This window comes from Falco rusticolus, chromosome 11 (genome assembly GCF_015220075.1).
Source record: "Falco rusticolus isolate bFalRus1 chromosome 11, bFalRus1.pri, whole genome shotgun sequence".
Taxonomy (NCBI): domain Eukaryota; kingdom Metazoa; phylum Chordata; class Aves; order Falconiformes; family Falconidae; genus Falco; species Falco rusticolus.
The window spans coordinates 11,007,942-11,027,326 of record NC_051197.1 but is presented as its reverse complement, the minus strand read 5'-3'; the positions used below and the strand labels follow the sequence as shown (position 1 = coordinate 11,027,326).

At 43.4% G+C, this 19,385-nt stretch overlaps 1 protein-coding gene and 2 long non-coding RNA genes across 10 annotated transcripts in view; 2 read left to right on the top strand and 1 right to left on the bottom strand.

Moving 5' to 3' along the window:
* Positions 1-2,212: 2,212 nt before the first annotated feature.
* Positions 2,213-4,951, bottom strand: LOC119155477. The gene is made up of 2 exons (XR_005106732.1): positions 4,887-4,951; positions 2,213-3,984 (listed from the first exon to the last, which is right to left on the bottom strand). It is a non-coding gene; the product is annotated as an uncharacterized LOC119155477 (long non-coding RNA).
* Positions 4,952-7,225: 2,274 nt separating this feature from the next.
* MAST2 (microtubule associated serine/threonine kinase 2) overlaps positions 7,226-19,385 on the top strand; it is a 192,301-nt gene continuing 180,141 nt past the window's right edge. For 3 of the 5 annotated variants that reach the window (XM_037404067.1, XM_037404070.1, XM_037404066.1), the window contains exon 1: positions 7,226-7,649. In XM_037404067.1, coding sequence (XP_037259964.1) covers positions 7,467-7,649 — 183 coding nt within the window. In that variant the 5' untranslated portion in view covers positions 7,226-7,466. The remainder of the gene's footprint in view (positions 7,650-19,385) is intronic. The other 2 variants (XM_037404071.1, XM_037404069.1) reach the window with 1 other exon arrangement.
* On the top strand, positions 7,890-14,513 carry LOC119155411. Of its 4 annotated transcripts, none has more exons than XR_005106719.1 (6): positions 7,890-7,906; positions 10,024-10,192; positions 10,555-10,611; positions 13,322-13,450; positions 13,641-13,744; positions 13,896-14,513. It is a non-coding gene; the product is annotated as an uncharacterized LOC119155411 (long non-coding RNA). The 4 variants fall into 4 exon arrangements; XR_005106720.1 differs by lacking the exon at positions 7,890-7,906 and adding an exon at positions 7,973-9,471 and having other exon boundaries at positions 13,574-13,744; XR_005106718.1 differs by lacking the exon at positions 7,890-7,906 and adding an exon at positions 7,976-9,471.

Sequence of the window (19,385 nt, the reverse complement as noted above, 5' to 3'; positions counted from 1 at the left end):
TGTACTTTTAAGACTTCTACCACTATTTAATTTTTAATTTTAATATCAGAGCCCTGTAACTTCTATTCATCTGCTCACAAACTAGAGTTAAAGAGTGCCTGATGTTAAGAGAGAGTTAAAGCATGTGTGATGTTAAGATACCGCTGCACTCAGCAATTCAGGCACCACAACATTAAATTATTATTATCATCATCTGTTGATCTAATTGATACCGGCCTATGATGCTAGTAATAGTATGCATCTATTCCAAACCCACAAGCACTGCTATACTAGGTCTCAAGAGCCATCTACCTGAGCAACTTCCTTCTGGCAAGAGCTATTAGCAGAAAATTAGGGAAGAAAATGTTTAAAAAATAAAGCTAGTTTCTAACTTCCCAGCTTCTAGCAATCAGTTTAGTAACTATGTCAGCTGAGATCTCCTAACTCAACATAGCAATTCCTTTTTTGTGAGTCAGATCTCTTTGATGACTGCAGTAAGCTTTTACGGTTTTATATTCTTGGTAACTCTGCAAAAGCCGACGTGGTTAAAGGAAAAATTGTTTGTACTTCCAACCAGTGACGATTGCCAGATTCATTTCCCTTCTTGGCATACTGAAAGTGTAACAACGGTGTGACTGGAGGGAGATTGAGTTTCAGGAGTATTTGGCCTGTTATAGCTTTATTATAGATGGCAATGTGTGCTAATGAAATTAACCTTTTTTCCTCGTATCTCAGCATAAGCCTGCATGCTCAGAAGTTGGAAGTGTTTTTCTCATTAACTGTAACAAGAAATGTAATTAGGAGCACAGGTTGTTATCTAATTTAATGTCATTCCTGAAGCTCCTTTGCAGAACTGCGTTTAAAGTTGCAACAAGGGCACATTATTTGATGATCAGTTAAGTATATATTCTTGACTTTCATTATGTTAGACTTCAGAACCAAGAGTTTGTATTCACAAGTCTTTCTGCCTAATGTATCATGTCACAAGTCAGGCTGAATGCCAAAGGAGACTCTCCAGATGGACTCAGTCTGGCACTCCTGACTTTGGGGAAAAAAAGCTGAGGTCAAATCTTAACGCTACTGAATGTAAGGTGTGATTTGTTTCTGTTCAGTTTGGCGGGGCTGGGATTTTTCCTTTTATTTTGTCTGTGTAAGGAATACATCATGGCACGAAGTAAGGCTTACTTGCTTTATTTGAATACACAAATGTTGCTGAGCTAGTTCTCCAACAGGGCACAGGAATGACAAAAGCACCAGTAATTTTACATAACCAAGAGAGTGAGTCAGTGGTGGTGGGGAAGCAGATATTTTAATGAATAGTAGGTTTTAAAAGCAATCATAACCCAAACAACAAAATTATCATTGTAAAAATGTTATTTTAAGGCCCATGTTAGGTTTTTCAAAATTAAAGGGGACAAAAACCTACTTATTTTATTTTATTACTGAGTTGAAAGCACCTCTTGAAAGCATAACTGAATTATCTTCCTTTGCCCTAGTCTTTCATTTGCCTTTCAGATTCTGCTAGTCTGTTACTGTGAGGTTCCTTGAACCACTAACAATTATTGTTATTTTTTCTACAAAGAATGGGTTTTGGTTTGGATAGCTACTATGTGGTGTGATGTGGGCTCTTGCAAGTGACAAAGAAAATCTGGGTCTAGTTTGACCTACCTTCTAGAAATCAGATCACAGTTGATTAATTCTGATTTAGATATTAATATTTGACTGAATTTTCTACACTCACTTATGAATGATGAAGTTCTTGGGGGGGTGTGAATACTATTTCTTTTTTTTCCACTTTTATTATGGGTATTTATTATTTGTATAGATGTAATGCTTAGATGTCCCTGCATAAAGCTGTGATGTAGTGTTTTAAAGTACTTGGTGCCAATACTGGGTTATGGATGGCCGTGTCTCACAGTGCCCTTCTCTGCCACGATCCTGTGCTGCCCCATTCCCTCCACTGTGCCGGTACAGCCCAGATGGGGTTGTGCACCCAAACAGATGGGCAAACTGATCCAGCAAAAAGAAATCCAGCACTTCCCCCTGCCTCCAGTGTTTCTAACCAAATAAACTTCCTTGTTCAGTTGCTAGCACAGTTGTAGAAGAGCTGTGTTGCTGTGAGGAGAAGGGTGGTATATCGCATTGAGTGAGACAAGTAGGGGAGGGTAGGAGTGGCAGTACTTTTAAGTCAAAACTGCCAACTTCTAAGCCCCATTGTGTTAGCATTCTGTTGTTTTTTTTTAAATTGTTGAACACCTTGTAATAAAAATTGAGAGCTGACAGATCTATAAAGAAAACAAATAATGCAAGCACAAGGTAGCAGTGAGATCATACTGGTCAGCATGTTAAAAGGCAGTGACTGTAAACCACCAGACTAATCATTGCTGAGCTTTTCCTGTTAGTTTCACAGCAGGGATGAATTTTAAGGAGGACACAGTTGAGGTCCATGTAGTGTCTCTGCAGACACCTCTGACGAATGACTCCCGTACATGTCATATTCAATCTAGACAGCTTGACTCACTGTCCTGTGATGAATCTGTGGTTAGAAAATTGACCACAACACTAATGGAAAACATATTTTTTCCCAATACCTGTCTTAACATTGTCACCTCTCTTTCTGCATCCCTCAAATGGCTCCCCTCTCTGTTGTGTCGATCAAAACCTGCTTTTACTTCCAACTCCCTTCTCAGTTTATCTATGCCCTTTCTGTCCGTTCTCTGTTAACACAGACACGTTAAGTCTCCTGAAGTGTCCCAGTGCCAGCCTCTACTGTGCACCTGCTGGATTTCCATGGCTTGCTTTTTTGTATTTGTTGTCTCATATTTGGGAGGCGTTTCCATAAGTAACAGTAGAACTATGTGTAATCCTCCTCCCGGCCTTTCTAAAACTCATCTTTGTTTGGGTGCCCAAAGAGAGGATGACAACAATTAGGCCAGCATCTCTGTGTTCTGCATGTGCTTCCCTTTCTGGACCTTTCAGAAATACACACAAATATACATATTTATATGCATATGTAATTTGTACCCTGTTAACACCTGGGGGTAACAGCTCAACTGTGGCAACTGCTGTACAATCAAGTCCAAGCTGACAGTGAAAGCTGCGTATTCCCTGGCCTCCTTCTGTCTCCTTAAAGCTATAATGTGTTTGATGAGCTTTTGTGGCCAAGAACTGCTGTTAACTTAGCTATTGTGCTAAGCTCTCCCTAAACCTCACAACCATACTTTTAACTCCTGTTACATATGTGCATATTTACATCCTCTACATCCTCATCAGATGCAAATATGGTTTCTAGAACAAGGTTACAGCAGTGCAAAGCTGTCACTTTGACATGCTGCGTCACTGCAGGCAAGGATATGTGGGTTTTTTTCATGGCATATAAAGAAGGAAAATAACTATTGGAAAGCAAATTATACCCAGTTTGGACTGGACTTTTGTTGTATCTAGATCTAGTAATTTCCATCCTGGACCAAGCTGTCACTTGGTTTACTTCTTCATTCTGCCTCTAAGACTGACTAATAGTAGTAGTTTTCAGTGAAGATGCACTGGAGTAATATACTATATAATATACTTCCATGGAATAACCTGCCTGTAAGAGATTTCTTCCTAATCCTCCTTAACTCAGTGATCAGCTTCTGCCTTGAAACATCAGTGTTTATATCCTTCCTGTAAAAAGTCCTTATATAACTACGAGTATTCTTATTAATTACACAAATGTCTGATGCAGAACTTCTCAAATAGCAGACCTCACTAGATTCAGGTCATAAGTACATTTTACCTAGATTGTGCCAAGGTCCCAGACTTACTAACTTTCCTACATTATTTTGGAAAATCCTGTATTTCTTACCATTTTCCTGGAGCGCTGGGGAGGGTGGTGGTGGTGGTGGTGAGCTGTACCCCGTGGCTGCAGTTCTCAGCTGTGCAGGCAGCATACATTGATTGCTTGGCTAGCTTGGCAGAGCCAGGATTGGTGTCTTGCTTTTTGCTGAACAAAAATGATGCATCATTCTATAAAGAGTAATTGATTAGTCTTAGTCAAAGCTTTTCTTAGCAAATATCACTCTTCCTGCAGTTCATGTAACTTTTTTACCCTTATTTTTCATTTTGCTCATAACTGGTATCCTTTAGTCATATTGCACTGGGTTTTTTTCTGTGTGAATCTTCACAAAAGAATGCTGTCACAAATGTGAAGCTAGGGAAATAGCTAGGAGTCATGGTGATGACGTGCAGCCTGTATAATTACTTGTCATTACTGGCATTTGATGCAGGTACTAGTACAACATCCCCAAGTACTGTGCCATCTTCCGGGCTGACTGCATATTGCCAATTGCCAAACATTAGTATTCCAGCATAAAGACCAAAACTTCTCTGTGAATACCATTAGAATTGGGTCACTAACAGAAGGTGCGTGACACTTTAACATGCAGAACAACTAAAGCCATTTCCTCTGTCTCATACAGAGCAGAAATACCGAGAGTGAAGATTATGTGCATAGCGTGAGCAGAATGACGGATGAGAAGCCTTAGTGATATACTTGTTTGATGGCATTAGTGATGCAGTTCTGCCTTGGAAACAGTGAAAATAGGTGATCAGCTGGGTTTTGTACCGCACTGGTTTTGCTAAATGTTTGAATTTCATAGGAATTCAGATGATTACTTAAAAATTTCATTTTATAGAGGAAATTCTCTTGCTTAGCAGCATCCTAATAACATTACTATTTAGCATTTTCTATTCTGTTTGGAATAAAGAGGTTTTAACCTCACTGCTTCAAGCTGTATATCTCTAGTCCAGATCCAGGAATTATTGCTGTAGCGGTGTGCTCAGCAGTCATAAAAGTGCTGCAGATGGATTTATGTAATTTCAGAAAATGTTATGGAATAAGCTGGACTAGACTCTTCATTCTGCCTTACCAAGGTCCCTTTAAACCAGCTAGAGAAGAATAGAAGGGAACTCATCCTGGATGGCATCGTTCCAGCTACCTTCTGAATCAGAAGGGCATGCTGAGACCTTTATATTGAGAAGATGGAAGGTGGAAGCCAGGGAAAGGAAGTATCTGAAACCGCAAAGACAAACAGAATTAAACTGAGTATTAGCTGAATATCAGCCACTGAGCTACACAGGCTCTCTGTGGTCCCCTGCTTTTGCTCTGTGTTAGTCAGTCTGGATAATAAAAGAATCAGCCCCTTTATAAGCCTTTATTAATTACTCTTGTATCTTTTTTGGATGTGACAGAATATTTCTGGAGACAAACACCACGAGCATAGGCATGGCATTGCACCACGCTCTGCCTCATACCCCTTTTCCCTGCCAAGCCTGTCATGATTTGTTCACTTTTATTTAAAACTGAAAAAAAAAAAAAGTTCAGAAAACTAGCTTATATGGAAAAGAAAAATCAGGTCACTCAAATTGGTCTGCAGATTCAGGTCATATTCAGTGACGAGTTTAAATGGAAAAATATGGGATAATCAGTAAAATGAGGAGTATTTTTCCTGTTCCTTCAACATGAAACCTCCCAGTTCTTTTGTTTCAAAAATATTGGAAAGGCATCCCAAGTCCAAAATACAAACCAAGGATTAAACAGAGAAGGAAATAATCCAGAAGCAACCAAATACAACCTTTCCACAAGTCAAACGTCCTATTAACTGTCAAAACAGCTTTTTGATTTGGAGTGATCAAAAAGATTTTAAAACTGTTTTGAGTAAAGTACTGAACCAGAAGCAATTATTTGCAATTCTATCTAAAGCTAACAAATGAAGATTTGTTTTCAATGTGTTTCAAAGGCAGGTAGTGTTATTCAAATTCCCATTGTGACTTTTCTTCCCGTATTCATGAATTCTTTTCTGGCACACGCAGCGAACAGGTGTGAGCCAGCACGAGGTGGCCCACAGGCCATAACCAGCAAGTAACTAATTGGTATCTATGTTGCAACAAAGCAGAGATTCAGCCAAATTATGATGAGGCACTGTGCCATCCTAATAGAATCACATCATCATGGATGCCAAAATTCCATAAATTTGCATTATTTACATTTAGTTAGGGTAGGATTCCCAGCTGGGAAATTCCACATGGTTGTCCATCTCTATCATATACAATTACAATGGAAAAAGATTTCTGTGACTAATCCAGCATCCTGAAATAGTTTTCAGCAAGAATTTAAGTATTTTAAGTACTTGAAAATGCTCCTACTCATCCTCTTCAATAAATATGCTGAAAGTATGTTTTTGTTGTCTACATTTGCACACGATGAATTAAAAAAATATATAAAATCAGATTTCCTGGTTGAAGATGTGTAAGCCCTTCCAGCTAGGTAAAAAGGGAAAAGGAATTGTTTTTTCTGCAACAGTAGCAAGGTTCCCAACTACGTAACAGCAGGGAAACAAAGACAACTTTGAAGCTGCTTTTGTGAAGAACGAATGCAGAAACTGGTAACTTATACCCTCGGGAAATAATTTGCAAAGACAAAAATGCCGAGAGGTTGTGAATTACTGAGATGAAACCAAGATGATGATATATGCTCTGATTGCTCCTTGAGGTAATGAATCTCTGTAGGTTTGTCTTTTCCACCAAGACGGCGAACTACATCTTAATCTGCGCCATGAAGCAGCGGGCCGAGACGCTCGATGGCCCTGCTGGTAAATGCTTCCCCGCTGCGTGGCTGGTGGGTGTTCCACAGGGGGCCGGGGGCTGCCCGGAGAGCTGGGGCATGGCTCCTCTCCTGCCGCCTCTCGCCCAGGAGCTGGCGGGCCTGGCAGGCCTCTTGGGGCTCCCCGGGTGCTACCGCCTGCTGGGAAGGGTCCCACTCCCCGTAGGTTTTCAGGGGCTGTTTGTTGCCGGTTGCTGCCGGACCCCTGAGCTGATGGCGGGCCGTGGCAGCGGGGTCGGAAGCTGTGCCCTCGGCCGCGGGAGGCACTGCTGCACCGCGCGCCGCGGCGCCTCCTCCCGCCACCGCGGCGAGGCGGCCCTGCTCCTGCCGCCCGGCCTGGGAGCGGTGCCGCTGCAGCCCGGCAGCCCCACCGGGGGCCGCGCCCCGCCACGGTTTGTCGCCCCGGCGGTGCGGCCGCCGCTGCTGTCCCAGGGTGCCTCGCGCCCTTTCCCGCCTCACACCTCCCGCCCGCCCCTCGTGACAAGCCTCACGCGCTACCTTCGCCCGCCCACCCCCCCCCCCAAGTCTCGCGCCTCTTCCCCGCCGCGCGGCCGATGCTCTCGCGATAGGCGGCGGCCGGCGGGCGGGCGCGCGCGCGCGCGCTAAGGTGGGGGAGGGAAGAGGGGGGGCGGCACCGCGGCAGCCGCTGCGGCCGCGCTCCCTGACAGGCGGGCGGCGGGAGCGGTGGCGGCGGGCGGGCATGTCCCTCCGCCCCGCGCGCAGGTGGTGGCGGCGACGGTGGCGGCGGCGCCGCCCCGGCTCTCCGTGACTCCCGCCGGCCATGGCCGGCTCCGCGCCGCGGGGGCCCCAGCCGTGCCGCAGCTGCCGCTGAGGAGAAGCCGCCGCGATGAGGAAGGGCCGCTCCCGGGGGGACAAAGCGGCGCCGCCGCCGCCGCCGCGGAGGGAGCCCGGGCGGGCGGTGGCCGCCAGCGCGGCGGAGCGGAGAGCCACCCTGCTGGGGGGCGGCGGCAGGAAGGAGCCGGAGGACGCCAGGGCCGCGGGGGCGCCCGGCCGGGAGGCGCCGGAGCGGGTAAAGCCGGGGCGCGGGGCCGGGGGGCCGGCGGCGGCCGTTGGCATGGCGACGCGCGGCCCGCCTGGCGAGGGGGTGCCCGGCGCTGCCGTCCTCCGCGCCCGGCCGGGCGGCGGCTGCCGCAGTCGCGGGGCAGGGGAGCGGCGGGCCGGGCGGGGCCTGCGGCGGCCGCGGGGCGGGGGGGTGAGGTGCCGCGCCGCGCCGGGCGGGGGGCTGCGGCCGCCGAGCATCCTCGCACGTTACACGTGCTGCCTCAGGTGGGCGCCGCCCGCAGCGGGGCGCGGGGGCTGGGCGCTCGGGAGCGGAGCGGCGGCGTGGCGGTGCTGGGCGAGGGGTGCGGGGGTCGTGGTGCCACGAGTGCTGCCTGCGTGCCGGCGAAGAGGCCAGGGAGGGCGCCCCGAAATCTGGGCTGCGTTACGTGCTCGCTGGTCTATTGATAATTGCAGAATACTTCTGGCTGGTAACCTTCCGTGGGTGACTCCTGGTTGTGACGCTAATTACCATGCGTTTTCCAGCATTTTTTAGGTCTTAATTCCTAATGCAAGGAATGGTTTATTTAGGAAACGTACCTTTGCGGATCTTTGGAAATGCAGAGGCTTGCTAAAAGCTAGAGTGCGTAAGTTCAGTATGTCCACCTTTACGTCTTTCACCCCCACGAAGGAAGGATCTACTTACTGATTGCTTCTTATGGTTACAGGAATGAGAGACCCAGGAGACCTTAAACTTTGTTTCAGTGCTTTTGGTATTCCTAGTTCTACAAGAGAGAAGAATGGGGCATGAGACTTAGCGGTTTAAAAATGTAGCTGGCAACTAATGCTTTTTTTTTTTTTCCTCTGAAGAGAAGACAAAAGTATCACAATTACGAAGACACAGGATGCAGTAATTCATTGCTTTGTTTTGCTGTTTTTAGGAGCAAAGTGAAAAGCTAGGTTCTTTGACTTTTCTTGTCAAAAAGGCGTTTTAAGTTTACATTGTTGCTGCAGATGCACAAGCGTTTTTTTAATGTAATTTCTTAGCTTTTTCTAGAATAGCTGCATTACATTGCTGTCAGTTATAGGAGACTTGCATTTTGGCTTTGCTAGTGGATATCTCTTGAATATAGATTTCTTAGACTGGGCCCTGGAAGAAGAGAGCTCTGTTCTTTTATTTTTTTAATTTTATTTTCCAGTGCCTTGTTAAGCCAGGTGGTTAAGAGCTACTGCTACTTTTGTTGCTTTTCACTTCCTGAAACAATTAAAAAACATTGATATTCTTATTCAGGAAAAAAAAAATCTGAAAGCAGAAGAGCTGACTTAGTTTCTTCTGAACTGTCAGTTAAAATAGTGGTCAGTAGAACCATCAAATGCAATGTCAAGGTGTTTGTACCGTTTTGATATATTGTATATGATTTTGACATGGAAATTGGAGGATTGTCTTTCCATTCTTGGTAGTTGTGAACTAAACTTTTTACAAGTAAAATCGTGCACACGGAGTGTGCTGCATACCATATAATGTATTGAACACTCGGGAATCTTCAAACATTGGAAAACCGGAAAGGCTGCGAATTCAGAAATACCAGTTTTCGTGACGCATAAGGCTTTTTAATGGGAGACACTGCCAGTTCATTTTTAGCTTGAGTGCTCTAAGACCTGATGTGAATTGTAGGATACAGTATGTGCTGGCAAGTATTCAGTGTGATGGAGTCTTTGAGGAGTGTGGCAGCTAAAGTTAAGAAAGCTTCTACTCAACCTGTGAGAGAGGCCCTGCAAACATCAAAGGAGAATCTTTCATCAGCTCTCCCCTTTAGTCTTCCATTTGAAGTGGTGGGAGTTTTGTAAATGCGGTAAGCAACTGGAAATAAATAGATATGTTGGACAAATTTAATAAACAGGACAATAAGTCTGTTTACAACATTTCTGTCTTTATTTTTGATAATCCAGTATTTCTTTGAACATCAGGAGTTGGTAGTGTGGATGTGCTGAAAAGGGCCGACTGAGATGCAAAAGACAGTGTGATACTCCATTTCCACTAATGCAGCTTGTAGCCTGACAGATATTTAGGGCCACTTATGATTTAAGTAGCCCTGTTGTTTCCAAGCTTGTAGTATGCCTTCAGCTGTATCAATGCAACAGTGTGCACAGCTGTGGGGAACCATTCTGAATTAAATTCAGATTTCACAGTTTGTTTGCCATACAGTTAGGCAAGTTTGTGGTTGGGGGAGACTAAGCTACTCTAATGTTAGAAAAAATACTTACCAAGCTGTGACTGTAGTAGTTAATACTGTACTGACCTTTAGGCCTTTGAAAATCCAGTCCTTTAACAAGATTAGCATGCTGTGCTTATAGTTCTGACACATAGATATGATTAATGTTTTCACTTTTTTTATGAGTTACAGAAGAACATAAATAAGACTGTACTTGGTCACATTAAAGATCCCTCCAGCCCAGTATCCCGCGTCTCTGAGCTGCCAAAAGCAGATGCTTGGAGAAGAGCATAGTGTATATGGAGGAAATACCTCTCCCAGCCTCCAGTAATTTGTGGCTTGCAGGTTTCCGGAACTAGAGGTGATATTTGTTTTTAGTGCCCCCAGTGGGTTTTTTCTTCTGTGAATTTGTCCAAATCGGTATTTGTAGCCATGTGTGCTTGTAGCTTCCACAACATCCTGTGGCTGAGTGTTGGTGAAAAAAACACTACTTCTTGTTTGTTTTTAAACTTTCTACCTGCTTGTTTCATGCCTTGTTTGTTAATTTTTGTATTGGATGAGGCACTGAAAAAGAGAATCCGTGTTATTCTGTGTGTCTTATGAGTTGGTAACTTTTTCTTTTTATTTACCATCCCTTGCTTGTAACTTTTCCAGAGGTGTTTTAGAAAGAGGTGACTCTTATCCTTTTCATTGTCCTTGCTGTTTTCTTTGCACCTTTTGCAGGTGTTTTCCCAGTTGGAGGTAGCGATGCAGGAACCAGAGGAACAGGGTTGGGGAACGGTAAGCAGGACTGGCTGCAGTATTTCAGCGTGTAAACTTATACAGAGCATCTTCAATCTTCTACCTGCCTTTTCTTGACTATCTTTACGACATTGAGTTGGTACTTGCATGGAGATGTCTATTATAACTCCACAGTCACTCTTTGAAGTGGTAATAGCTAGTTGAGAATTTGTCATTGTGTGTATAAGTTTAGGATGTTTTTTTTACGCTGTGCATCACTTCACATTTCTCTACATTTAAACTTACCTGCTATTTTACAGCCCACTTTAAACAGTAAGATTAAGGTAGTCATCTTCAGATCTTTGGCCATTGCTTTTACAACCTTGAGTAACTTTAAGCATGTCAGCAAACTCTGTCATGTAAATGTTAAGCTTCTTTGCTAGATTTTTTTAAAATTGTTGAAGGTGTTGATCCCAGAACAGATCCTTGTGGGACTCTGCTGGTGATTCTTCTTTTTTGGGTAGAGGGCCAATTGCTTCAACTTCTTATTTCCTATCTGTTAATCATTAATTCATAGTTGAATTGTCCTTATTATCCTGTGACAGTTCAGTTTCATTGGGTGAGGGTGTCTTTGTCAAACACAACCCACTTGCATTTCCATAAAGTATCTGCTTAATCATCGTATGTTTGCTGCCCGCACTGAAGGAGAAAAATGGAAAGTTGGGGTGAAAGTTGTCATTGCTTATGAATGACAGTCACCCTCATCCAGAGGTATATTATAAGGATTAGATTGTTTTCATATCATGCATACACAGTCAGTCTGAGACATTGTATTTATTGTGAAAGATTTCACATGGATCTTTCCCATGTTTGTTGGGTTTTAATTAGCATTTTCCACTTCAAGTAGATGTCAGAATTCTCACATAAAGGATTCTTCAGTGTCTGGAAGATATGACTTAAGGGGCTTGTGATGGAAGTATACAAGACCGTAGCTGGTGTGTGGCGGGTAGATAGCGAACAGCAGCAGGCTGTTTCCTTTGGTATTAAGCTAGGAGTCAGGCTTAAAAAGAGGCAGATCTTCATGCAGAAAGTAACTCATGTACGATTTTTTTTTTTTTGCCAAGGGGTGTAATGGATTCAAAAAGGATTTGGAGGAGGAGGTATCTAGTGAAGGTTATGAAACAGGCAGACTGCATCCACCTAAGGAAGACAGCTGAAATTAACTATAATCTAGGTGAACATTAGAATGTGGCAAATTCATGATACTTCCCTTTACTTGTCCATAGAGAATGTGTTGCTGGTTTTATAATTTTTTTTTTTTCCATAAGGAGTTGGGTGTTAGCCTGTCCCTAACAAATCTAAATCCTGTCTTCCTCTGAAAGCAGAGGGGGTAGTAAACAGATGCGAGGAAAGCTGAAGTTTTGTGGCAGGTCTAGGGGGTTGGAGGTTGAAGCTCAAAAAAGTAAAAATAGAGGGCACCAAGTATCCCTGAACAGTGTTCTTTGCTCTAAAGGCATTTAGGGAACTGGTGGGTGCTGCCCAGTGGTACTTTGCTGGGAGATATGACAGGGTGAGGGAACAGAAACAGATCCCATGCTTGTCACCATTTTACCTTCGTTTCTGTCAAGCTTCTCTCTCCTCTTGCTATGGATGACCAGGGCTAGGAGGGGATTTATGAGCAGGTTCCATGGCTTTGTGAGAAAGAGATGAAAGGGACAACAGTAGCAGAATCTCAGCAAGCGGTTTGAGGGGCTGGTAGAGGGACTTGCAAGTTGCAGAGGCAGGATTTTGGATTAGATGCACCCTTTGTCTCATGTAATTTTAACTTGGCTGCTGCAGAGTTGGACTGAAATATTGCTAAACCTGGAGGCTCCCCTGCTGCATGTATGTTTGTTGTATGGGAAATGTTCAGCTGAAGCCAACAGGCAAGCTGCATATGTAACAGAGAAGAATGAAAAACCTCCTTAGTCCAGGTTAGTTTTGTGCTGGGGGAGCCCTTTCTGTAGGGCAGTCAGTGCAGTAGACTATCTCCAGGTGTAAATTTTGAGGTGCCTGAAGAAGGGAGGTCTTGCGTGTTCCCCAGGCAGTACATTTTGTCATTTCTGCATTGGATAGAAAGTATTTTCTGAGCTAGTAAGGTAACTGACTGACAATCAAGTCATTTAGCTATTAGGGACATTTGGAACTGTAGTGCTGCAAACTTTCTGAGAGTAGCAGTACTCCTTTCTCTCCGCGTGTCTGAAACTTTGTAGATCTGTACGTGCCAAAGCCAAAACGGATTACTGTGATTATCCAGTATAATTTCCCCGCATGTGCAGGAGCTTTCCTGAAAGATAAATCAAAACATTTCTCTGAGAAATTGATCTTATCCTAGCCTTAGATCATGGCATGTCTGTCACCTCTTCGGAAAGCTCTGCCAATGTTTAATTATTCCTGCAGTTAGGAAACTAAACCGCATCTTACTTCAAGGCTTGTTTTGTCTAATGTCCAACTTTCAGCTGTGGAATATGCCTATGCTAGCACAGACAGTAAAAGTTTTCTACTATCTGGTATCTTTTCCATGTATAAGTATTTGAAATGTAAAATCTAACTTCAGTTGGAACAGAGACACTGAGTTCTTTTGCTTCTAGCGCTTGCGCTTTCCCCCCAATAGTTCTTGGACTGTGTGCACCAAAAAGATGTAGTATTCTGGCAGCAGCCTGCAGTAGTGTGTTCACAGACAAGGTTATTTCTCCACTACTGTTTAATACTTGTCTTTTTACAATTTCAGGGATTGCATTACCACAGTTGGGTGTGTCATACGACAGAGGGTTTTGTAACATTATGCTTGTGTGGATATTTCTACTCCCTGTATTCAGGACATCGTGCAAATCTGTCCAAGACTACTTCCAAACATTAGGTTAGAAAGTTTATCCCCCCTTTCACGTTGTTGGTTGTATTTGATTGGGGGTTTTTTTTGGCAAGAAATGGCAAAGGATCTTTTCCACTGACTTCTCACCCTGTTCGCTTTTTTGGAAAGCAGTCAGTGACCAGCAGGGAGAAACTGTCCAAACCCCAGAGTGCTAGTCAGATTTATTTTGCCTTCACAGCTGCAAAGAAGCTGTTACCATGCTTTCCTTGCTGCGTGGCAAGCCTGGAAATTCAAGAGATCTTTTATTTTTTTCCTGATCAGAACTTCTATCCTTCAAATATAGTAAGTGTTACCTCTTGTGTTTTCTTTTTCCTCTAGTCGCCGTCAGTGCTATTAAAGGCAGTACCTCTATTGCGATGAGCCCTGTATGTAGACTGCATAACAGTTTGGTGTTTGGTTATTTCTACTATGAGTCTTCCCTTTTGTTTGATAGGTGAAGAAGCAAGCTTTTGGAGTTCAGCTGACACCTTGCTTCTGAGCTTTCTGTACACCTCTGTCTCTCAGGCTGCTGATCAGAGCTCTGTTGCAGCTCCTGTTCTGCTCCCCCAGCCATGGACCCTATGGTTAACAGCTCACAACACTCAAAGCTGTTTCTTCTAACTTCATATCAAAACCTACAAGCTGGGATGAAACTGAATCAGAAGAAGATGGAAGCTTACTTCCAAAATTCAAGCAAATAAGCAGAACCAAATGGATGTATCGCTAGCAATGCAATAAAGTATAATTTTTATTATTCATGTTACAGATTCTGTAAAAGCAGATATAAATTAAACATAACCAAACGTGTTTTGTAAGTATCGTTGCTCCCTCTTATTGAAAGAGGGACGGAGTGCTACTGACTTCTAGAAGATCAGGAACCGTCTGTTCACATAAATAGTTCTAGTTACCTGTTTTGGGATATTGTTGCTGTTTAGGGCTGATATTAGGGCAGTTCTGTCCCGTGCTCGTTTCGTTAAGGGAACTAAAGAAAGTCTTAAGGAAGACATTGGTAAAGACTCCTAAATTATGAGCTGTTGATGTGACTTACCATTAAAAGAACTCGGTTACTGTTTGTAGACCTCCGACTTCCTTTTCTCATCTCTTTCTTTGTTGCTATCTAGCTCTTTTTCTCATGACAGGGAGAGAACAAAAAAGAAGTGGGTGGTTTTTCTAATAAGAAGATTCTAGCCTGTAAAGCTTCTAATATGGTGAACCAGAGTCCAGAGTGTATGGTTAGCTTCCCGGCATTCTTACTCATCCTCAGAGTTTAATTTCTTACGTTTATCCCCTTCTCTGTGCAGAAATAAAGGCAGTGAAAAAGCCAGAGCATAGCTGTGGAAGGAGCTGTTCCCTATGACATATATGGTTCTGTGTCTGTTTTCTCCTCTGTCCTTTTCATAGAATCGGTTAGTTTGGAAAAACCTCTAAGATCGTAAAGTCCAACTAAACCATGTCCATAGCACCACACCTATACGTTTTTTAAACACTTCCAGGGATAGTGATTCCACTGCTTCCTTGGGCAGCCTGTTCCAATGCTTGACTGACCATTCAGTAAAGAAATTTTTCCTAATAGCCAGCGTAAGCCTCCCCTGGTGCAATTTGGGGCTGTTTCCTCTTGTTCTATTGCTTGTTACCTGGGAGAAAAGCCCGACATCCACCTGGCTACAGCTTCCTTCCTTTCAGGGGGCTGTAGAGAGTGATAAGGTCTCCCCTCAGCCTCCTTTTCCCCAGGCCAAAAAAGCCCTCAGCTGCTCCTCACAAGACTTGTGCTCCAGACCCTTCACCAGCCCCGCTGCCCGTCCCTGGACACGCTCCAGCACCTCCAGTCCCTCTTGTAGTGAGGGGCCCAAACCCAGACACGGGATTCGAGGTGCAGCAGGGGGACAATCACGGCCCTGGTCCTGCTGGCCACACTGGTTTGGATACCAGCCAGGGTGCTGTTGGCCACCTGGGCACACCGCTGGCTCCTGTTCAGCGGCTGCCCACCAGCCCCCCCAGGCCCTTTCCCACCGGGCAGTTCCAGCCCGTAGCGCTGGTGGGGCTGGTGGGACCCCAGCGCAGGACCCGGCACTGAGACCTGTAGACCCTCACACCACTGGCCTCGGCCCATCAGTCCAGCCTGCCCAGATCCCTCTGCAGAGCCTCCTGCCCTCCAGCAGATCCACACTCCCACCCAACCTGGTGCTGTCCGCAAACTGACTGGGGGTGCGCTCGATCCCCCCCCAGGTCATTGATAAAGACACTGAACAGGCCTGGCCCAGCGCTGAGCCCTGGGGAACACCCCTTGTGACCGGCTGCCAGCGGGATGTAACTCCATCCTCCACCACCTTTGGGCTCGGCTGTGCAGCCAGCTTTTTACCTAGTGCAGAGTTTTCCCAAGAATGCAAGAAAAGAAGCCAGAAAGAACAAACTTGTCAGTGTCCTGTAGGTCTGTCTCCCTACCTTCCATAAACTGATTCTTTCTGGTGCCAGAGCTACTCCTGCTTGCTGCCTTCATTAGCCATAGTTTTGCCTTTCTGTATTTTGATCGATCAGCAACGGTAGCTGCTGGCAGCATGTCACTCTGAGCTCACCTGTATGTTCACAGTAATGTTTAGAAGTTGGGGTGTGGTGGGGGGAAGTGACTGAAGAAAAGAGTCATTTAAAAGCAAGCAGAGGGGCATAGGGTCAAGTGATCAATTCTGCAGCGTGCCTCGTAGATAATAACAGAATTGAGCCAAAAGATTCATCTAGTGTTAGATAATGGCAAAATTGCACTGAAGGGCATATGGCACTTCTCTGGCCTGATATAATAAAAACATCACTTCTCTCAAAGTAGAACATTAATGGATAAACTTAATTTGTTTAAATTGATTTGTGTAAATCAATAAGTAGGTAGGCATTGCATCAGCAGCTTAGATGATTCAGCTTGCGTGTGTGAGATTTCAAGTTTCCTGTCACAAGTGAAGAGTAAGAGTAAATATCTTGTATTGGCCACATTAAGTTTATATCTTGCATATTAGAATAGCAGAGCAGGCAGTGGAGGGATTATGATTATATAGGTGTTCACGTTGCTGATGATTTGCATCTGACTTTAGCAGTGCACTGCATCTCTTGTCCAAAAGGTTTATAGAGGCGAAGGGGCCAAGAGAAGTCTTCTATCAGAAGTGGCTGAATTTGGTGTGGGACTACTTGCCTCTGTAATAATCAATTACTAGCTTGAAGGGAAAAGCTGCTGCTACTTAATATTTGTTGCAGAGCGCTAGGGGATAACAGTAGGCTGTTGTCCAAGGCTAGGATTAGGCATGTACGGAGCACTCCGACTGTGGATATATTCATGACTGTATGCTTCGGGAAACCAAGTAATTCCAGCGTGTGTTGTGTTGGAGCAATGGGTATGCATTACTGAGTTTACACCGAGAAGTTGACTGACTTCTTGAGCAAGCTGATATGCCTTCTTGCAGCACAAAGAATGTGAATGTTGTCCTGTCTGTCAAGGCAGTTCTAGAGCCTCTAGAAGAGGCAATTCTTTATTTTTATCTGATAAATTATTTTTATTGCCTGAGCTCCCTGTTGTGCTCCATAAGCCAACGTAACTTTGGTGCTTAAATGAGATGCAGTGGATTATTATACATATGATGATAGATATCTATTTAAAATAAAAGTGGTTTTTTTACTCTTACTTAATTCTTATTCATGGAACCTGAGTCGCTGAAGCTAAGGAAGCAGTGAAGACCACCAGGTCAGTGAACTGTTTGAGACTAAACCAAAAAGCTTTGTCATCCATCAAGACCTAGTTCCTCAAGAACTACAGTAGCTAAATAGAGCACGTAGAGTCTTAATTTCATTTCCACATCAAATAATGATGTGCTGTGATTAGTGTCTTTTTGTAATGATGTAGCACTATTTGAACCCTGGTGAAAATGCAGCTCTATTGGAGGAAGAAGCTGAGTCCATGATCACTCAGAAAACTTCTACTTTTTTGCTAGGAAGTAGAAAAATCTGTTTCAGGTGGGGAAAAAGCGCTCATTTTTTAAATGTATTGATAGATGTCACTCTAGGCTGTAGGACGTTGATGCTCTCATATCTCACTGCAGTAAAAAGATCTGAAGACCTTGTTTGGTTTGTGTTTAAGTAGTTGAAGAAGTGATGAAGAAGTTGTTGACTTTAAAACAGTTTTTTTTTCTTTTATTACTTGCTCTTCCTCCAAGCTGTGTTTTCTGTGATAGTGTATTATCTAATTTACAGCTTAGGTCCTGTGAACCCTAAAACTAGTAATCTGTCAGAAATTATTTTCAAATTTTACAAATACACATTACAGTGCAGTGAGGGAAAAGGGTTCAAGACTGCAATAATTAAAAAATCTAGCATGTCATTTTTTTGCTATTTGGAGTTGCTCTAGCATTAATGGAGGTCCATTATTTACATGGAAAACAGGATGATGCTCTCTTTCTTGCCAGGAAAGAATCATGCCTTTGCTATTACAACTGCATCATAAATATTTTTATCATGTTGTAAGTATAGTAAACAATCTAACAATAAAATACTTTCTAAAACCTTTAACTGGTCTGGATTTTCATGAATGTAAAAGGAAGATGATGCTTTAAAACATTCCATCTACCTGTTAAAATTTCCAGAAGCAGGTGGCACTGTTAAGGTTGGACTGTGGGGGGTTTTAAGAATTTTTGAAATGTAATTTCTGATTCAGTTTCAGTCTACACACGTCTTCGTGAACTGTCTATAAAGGAAGATTTTCTGTAATGTTTTTTACCACATATTTTGACAGGTAATCCACCATAAACATTTTCAACGGTACAAAGCCATAATAAGTTATTTAACTACTTAATTGAATGACATTTGGATGATTGATATTTTTGGCCTTTACTGTGTCATGTTAGTATTTCTGAAACTCTTGTTATAGGTGTGTGGCATCTCAGCTGATTCTGTTAATAGTAAAAATACTTAGCAGTAGTTATAATAAGAAGCTGAATCTCAGTACACTTCTGGAGTGCTGCTTCCATTATCTGCACGTTGTCTAAACATCCAGCCATCCATTCAAGACAGATTTCCAGTAACAGTTAAATTTGTTGCTGATATGAGGCCACATTCTGCTGGCCCTAACTTCTTGCAGTGATTGTGAGCTGTCTTATGGAAATTAGCTCTTTATACACTATGTGCATTTATCACTTTAGTATGTTAACTGCTAGTACATCAGGATTAAAAAAAAAAAAAAAGGTTGTAGGTTGTGCCATTCCTGTTGATTTTTCCCGTCGGATGTGGTGGAAGAGCTCGTAGACCAGTGTTTCTTTCATGATAGAAGAAGAAGTACAGAATGGTTAGAATCAAACAAATTGCAGCACATAGGAAGCACTCTTACTAAAGACTGAATTAGGTGTGCAGTTGTGCAACAAACTTGAGACGCTTTGTTGTCTTTTCTTCATCCAACCAAACAAAAGTGCAAAAGGTCCATCCACTAAAGAGTGAGGGGGGTTCAGTACTGCCTGTGGGATGAAGACTTGTGAAAACATTGTAGCTGCATTTCAGGAAGCTTGAAAATGAAACTTAGTACTTGTCAGATTGATTAATTGACACTCAAGCATGTTCTTCTTTTATCCTTCAAATACACAGCTGTCATCCTTTGAGCTCAATAAGAATGATTTAAAAACAAAGTTTTCTAATATGCCTTCTTGGTACTATGTATAATAACTGGAACTTGGTACTGCTGCTTATGAATGTTTTTTTCATGTCACTGAGAGTCGTACACAAACAGAAGGACTGCGTACACACCTGAGTTATACTCTACAGATGGTTTAAGTGTGGTTCCATGTTTTCAGGAAGGCTGTCTTCCTGTGCATGTTGATTTCCAGTTATCCCAGATACTAAACTCGGGGTTGCCTTCTCTTTGCATTGAAGAACATACAGCTTGGAATCACCAAATCACACTTCTTTGCACTCTTTCTTACAA